Source organism: Artemia franciscana, chromosome 19, assembly GCF_032884065.1.
Source record: "Artemia franciscana chromosome 19, ASM3288406v1, whole genome shotgun sequence".
NCBI lineage: Eukaryota > Metazoa > Arthropoda > Branchiopoda > Anostraca > Artemiidae > Artemia > Artemia franciscana.
In genome coordinates, this window is record NC_088881.1 from 5,564,845 (window position 1) to 5,570,844 (window position 6,000).

The following is a 6,000-nucleotide window of genomic DNA, read 5'->3' on the forward strand; positions in this document are numbered from 1 at the left end:
TATAGCAGTGACAGTAGTAAAAATAGTAGAAGCAGTGGTATTAGCATGCAAATATTACCTTTTGGTTAGTTCAACATACCCCACAATAAGCCTAGTAAATCTCAACTTCATACCCCAAGCCTCTCCTATGGTATTGCTGACACGCCCTTTGACAACCTGCATGCAAACAGTTTGTTTTGGTTTAGTTCGACTACTCCTAAAATATTCCCTGAAAGTTTCACTTTAATATTCTTAGCCTTACAGGTAGTAGTTGTCGTTAGAGTAGTTGTCTTGGAGTAATAGAAGTAGCACAGGTATTAGCAGTAACAGTAACAGTAATAATAGTAGCAGTAGTAGTATGCACATATTGCCTTTTGGCATGTTCAACATCACTCTCATCATGCACAGGAAGTTTATAATTTAGTTCAACTTCCCTACCACTATTTCCTGATATTTTCGCCTTAATAACCTATGCCTTAGTAGTAGTCAATCGTAACAGTAGTCAAAAAGCAGTTAACGTCAATTGATCATCCCTCTCTTCAATATCCTCTTAATACCCTAAGCGATTCTAATTCCCAATTTCATAATTATCCAACCACTCATTGTTCAGATTTTTTGTATGAATTTCGTCCTACGTCAAGAGCGGGTTTCAGCATCCGTCATACTGGGTCAAAAATTTGATCAATTCCAGAATCAGTACAAGAATGTAGCAATAAGCGAGAGTTTTTAAAATTATTAAAAAAAAGGTATGATGGATTTTTATGTAAGTTATGATGGGTTTTCAAATATTTAAATAAATAACAAATGATTAAATGATTTGTGTTTAACCTGTTGCAGGGAATTATTATTATTTTTTTGTATATTTATGCTGATGCTGTAGGCTTGCATTTATTTTGGCTTGATTTATTTTTATTTTGTCAGTGCTAACGTATGTAACATTGTCAGTGATAGTTTCTATTTTCGTAGTGAACGTAACATTGTAACTTAATCACTGCTAAAGTATGCCACCAGGCATGTGCACTGGTTTGTCATATTTATTTCTGTAATTGGTGCAAATAAAAAAGTATCTATCCATCTATTAGTAGCAATGGTTGTGGCAGGAGTGATAGTAGCAGCAGTGGTAGTAGTAGTGTAAATCTATTGTCTGCTGAACAATTGATCATTCTCTTCATTATTCCCCGAAATTTTCAACTTAATACTTTAAGTCATTCCTAAAATGCACCCTGTTGACAATCCGCAAGCAAACATTATGTTTTGATTAAGTCCAACACTCCCCTCGACATTCCCTGAACGCTTTGCCTAGATGGTCTTGGCTATTTTGGACACAAAAAGTCAAACATTTCCCCCTTTCATAATAAAAAAAACACTATATGCAATTTCCAATTGGGTTAGCCCCTTCTGAAATTCCTACAACAACTTCTTCCACAAAAAAAGAATCTTGGTAAAAAAAAAAGAATAGGTAGTACATTGTGCCCAATTCACTCTTTACTTAGGATGCACTACTGCACCACTTAGGATTTAAATTGTAGTGTTATTAATTATTTTCATAAATACAATTGAACATCAAAGTTAAAGAATTTGAAAATTACCTCTTTTGAAATGCTATTGATTATATCTGGTTCTGATTCCATTTTGAGTCATACACTGTCAATCTGAAAAATGATTATTAATAAAATACCAAATACAGTACATATATATAATTCATAAATATAAGGTTGTAATGTCAAGATAATAAATCTATTCTAACGGCAGATTGCTGAACAAAGCCACTTGAGACCAAGGCAGCTGTGGACACTCCTCCTCATCTCCAATTAGCTCAACGCCTCACTCTTTACTCCTCATTAAAAGTTGCTATTCCTATTTAACCCAGTGTTTTAACCTTGTACCAGTGCATTTTGTGACAAAATACTTTTTGCTTAGCCACAAATGGATGGCTAAAAATCAAGTCTTTGGCCATTTGACATAAATAGTGACCAAGACCACACTGCCTTTCTATCACATCTTCAGTGTGTTAACCTTGTACCAGTGCATTTTGTGACAAAATACTTTTTGCTTAGCCACAAATGGATGGCTAAAAATCAAGTCTTTGGCCATTTGGTTTTACCATTTGGTAAAAAATAAAAATAATAATAAGTACAACCCTCTTTGCTCTTTACTTAAGCAGCACAATTAAGCTACCAATGATAAAGACTGTCATAAAAACACAATAGTGAAGAAATCCCCTTTCTAGGTGGTCTAATTTAGGTTTGATACAAATTTAGAGGTTGGCCTCTCTAGAAGAAAATATTTTAATTCTATAAACTGCTTAAAAAAAATATATTTACTAATATCATCCTTAAAAGCATCTCACTTTACTCTACCTCCTCTCTCATATAGCCCAAGTTATGCATTCTCCATGAATTTTCTGGAACAGGCAATACAAATAAATATTATACCATTAGATTCCTTATTTTAAGCAATTTCTATACATAAGGATTACTGTCTGACAATCTCATCCCTCTCCCTGATGGTCTCAAATATAGCTCGAATAATAAACCCCCTCCCCTTTAGTCAATTTTGGAGTATATCCTCAGTTCTTTGACTAAACAGGTTTTTGTAGTTTGATTTTGAAGAATGCAATTGCAGTTACACTTCATCCAATTTGCAGTTGATGATGAAAATTAGTCTTGTTGAACTAAAACTAGAGAACTGTGCACATAAATATTATTTGAAATGATTTTAAAAACTGAATAACAATGGAGAGAAATATGATAATCTATTTAATAGATTTATTTATTCTCCAAAACAGAAGCAAAGTCTACAATTTGCTTTTTCTGAAAAGTTTTATAATGTGATTCAAAGATCATTTGTAAGTTTCTTTTCTTGAGTCAATTGCTCATTTTTGAAATTTGGATAAATCCAAATCTTAAATCTTTTTTTTTTTACTGGTTCTTGTTTTAGAGTTATCATAAGTTTTTGACTTTGTAATGAGTAAAAATTTGTAATTATGTTGCTAACTTCAATTTCACTCCTGTGGTTGACAAGAGAGAATGTTGCTAATTTGACATACAGCCATACAATTGCCTCTACAAAGTTTTGAAATTTGTCACTTTTACAATCCAATTTTGCAATAGTGAAAGAAAAACATTCTTTCTTAAAGTATTTGATACACTAGCCAATAAATACAATAAAAAACTAGCCTTTTAGAGTCAACCAGCTTTTGCAACCTTCACACAAAAACACAACCTTCGCACACTTCATACAACCTTCGCACACTTCATACAACCTTTGCACACTTCATACAACCTTCGCACACTTCATACAAAAAATAACCTCTTATCAAGAAGAAGACCAATGTTTTGACTTAGACCAAAAAATAACTAATACAGAGGCCTTGTTAATTTTATAAATAATGGTTTCTTATCAGATTAAAAAAATACATATTGTGAAGGCATGATATCCTTTTGGGGAGACATCAAACAGTGTGAAAGAGCAGAATATATGTACAAAAAGAAAGCTTTTGTAACACAGTCAAGCTTTAGGATAGACACTTGGAAGTAGACCTTGAAAGAACTAAAATACAATTTACACATTGTTTTAGATATTGAAGTGCCTTATCAGACAATTTGTACATAAGTACTGAAATAAAATATTGATTAGGCTACTAACCATCTTTGCTTATGTATCCAGACACCAGGTATCATTCCTGTGGTATTGGGAATGCTCTCTAGGGAATCTATACAATAAGGTAAGACCCATCCATCCCTAAGATGATTTTATTGCAGAGAATATTAAACATTATCAGCTGCATGTTTCTATCTTAATCTCTCACCTGTTTAACCCCCATAGCATTATTTTAAGTTGAACCTCCTGTAGTATTTAGTATGGTCATATTTATATTAATGAAACTCTGCATTACATTATAAATAAACCACCTCCCATATTATTTCATTATTAATATACCCCTGCATAACACTAATAGGGCAAAAGGGATTTTTTGCAGAACCTGCCAATTTGGGTAAAATTTTCTGCCACCATTGTTTTTTGTTGGTTTTAATGCAAGGCCAATATCAAAATTATATTTTACACTCTTAAAAGGAATATCATCCCCCCTCACTTATGCTACACATAATTTTTACATCCATTTTTTTTTGGTTAGAAAAGTTCTAATTTAATGCTTACCGCTAATTTTAACAACCACTAGCTTTAAGTGTCGTATTTACTTAAGTTTAAAAATTACATTCTACCAACTGGAAGTTCAGAAACTTATCAGCAACCAATCAGCAGGCCAATATCAAAATTATATTTTACACTCTTAAAAGGAATATCATGTGTTTGTATAATAAGAGGCTCTCTAATTAAAATAATGAAAGTATATATAGATATTCAAGGATATAAAGTATTTTCTATAGCCACCTCCCCCCCCCCCATAAAATTCAGCTTGTGGGTGCTAATGCATATAAATGTGGATAGGACACAGCCACACTTAAATCCTTATTTAATACAGAACCTGCAACTAACCCAATTTCCTATCTTAACCTCAGCAGTGTTATTCTTGTACATAGTACTAATTACTTAAATGTATTTGTCTAGTATACCATACAAGAATAAAACCTTTGCTTAAGCTCTTTTATCATCTGAATCAAATTCTTGCTTATAATCAATAAAACTGAGGACTAATGGTGTTTGATGGCTCAAGAACTTCTTAATTTAATTAAAATCAATTAGTTGCAGGCATCAGGTAATGGTTCATTGTAGAAAAAGCCAATACATATAGATTTGAATGAATGAGAGGCAAATCTGGCATAAGCTCTTAAGGACTGTATAAAATGATGTTATTTCACTTGTTGACAAGCGTGGAAATTTGGTCAACATGTCTTCTACCTTTCATAAAACCACACTTTTATTGTCTTAAAATTTGTCAACAAGATCAATAAGTCTAAATAGTATCATAATACTAAATTATTTGCTATTTCCAAAAACCAGGCCAATTACTCCATTGTTATTGCACTCACTCTTCTCATCTTTCTTAGACAGTGGCTTAATCAAGATTTTCTAAAAATTGCTAGGTACGTTCTCCTTTTCAGAAACATATTCATAATGTTTAGTAACTTTTTTCTAGCCTCATAACCACTTTATGGAAGAAACTCATCTAGCCTACCAAACTAGGCCTGTCAGCACCTTGGGGCTTATTATAAATCTTCCTTCATATCCTAAGTGACACATAATTTTTCATTTTTGTATATTCATTTATGATGCAAATGAAGGTTATATTTAGATTCAGAAGGCAATTCCGGGAAGGCTATATAGCCTATTTGCACGTTAGGGGGGTGAGTCTACAGGCAATCCCTTTCCGAGATAGCCCAAAGTAGCTAAAGTAGAATTATACCTTTAATACTAGCGATAAGCTTCAAAATGACCAGATCCTGCTTTATTTACCGTAGGCTGGGGTAAGCATACTTCATACTTGGCCTTAATCGTGGCGTTCTTTTAAAATTTCAAATATAATGCCAACGAACAGACTAATCGCTAAGTTATAAACCTTTCGAAAAAACATTAATGTAAAAACCAAGAGAATATTTTTTTCGTGTTTATGTTTTTTTGGTAGTAAAGTGCAAACAAAATCAGCATTTTTTAGAGGGTTGGGTGCTTTGAAAGAGACACTTGATTGAAATATACTAGTAAGGGGTCCCAGTGGACAGAAAAAGTTGATGACATGTTAACACAGCGAGTGAGACTCAAGCTGCTCAAACAATAGTGGCAATTTAAAGGATTGGAAGTTTTTCAAATCCCATATCTTGTTAATCCATCTAAGACGTTTCATTTTATTTAAAGACTTTGCACAGACTGCATCAACCTTTATCGACTCCGTCTGAGCCATGGGCCAAGACTTAGATGAGTATAACATAAAGTTACTGCTTTTGTGCTATCCTGAAGCTGTTGATCTATGATTTCTGAAATATTATTCTCGGAATGCAGCATTTTCATTTGATTAGCCAATCAAACCGAGGTAAATGAACCGCCTATCTACCTTAAAATTTT

At 33.0% G+C, this 6,000-nt stretch overlaps 1 protein-coding gene across 4 annotated transcripts in view; it reads right to left on the reverse strand.

The window, feature by feature from the left end:
* The window catches only part of LOC136039213 (uncharacterized), a 29,453-nt gene extending 23,971 nt beyond the window's left edge, over positions 1-5,482 (reverse strand). For 2 of the 4 annotated variants that reach the window (XM_065722742.1, XM_065722739.1), the window contains exons 1-2: positions 5,398-5,465; positions 1,569-1,631 (exon numbers count right to left, since the gene is read on the reverse strand). In XM_065722742.1, coding sequence (XP_065578814.1) covers positions 1,569-1,610 — 42 coding nt within the window. In that variant the 5' untranslated portion in view covers positions 1,611-1,631; positions 5,398-5,465. Of the gene's footprint in view, positions 1-1,568; positions 1,632-5,347 lie in introns of all 4 variants that reach the window. The other 2 variants (XM_065722738.1, XM_065722740.1) reach the window with 2 other exon arrangements.
* Between the last annotated feature and the right edge of the window lie 518 nt (positions 5,483-6,000).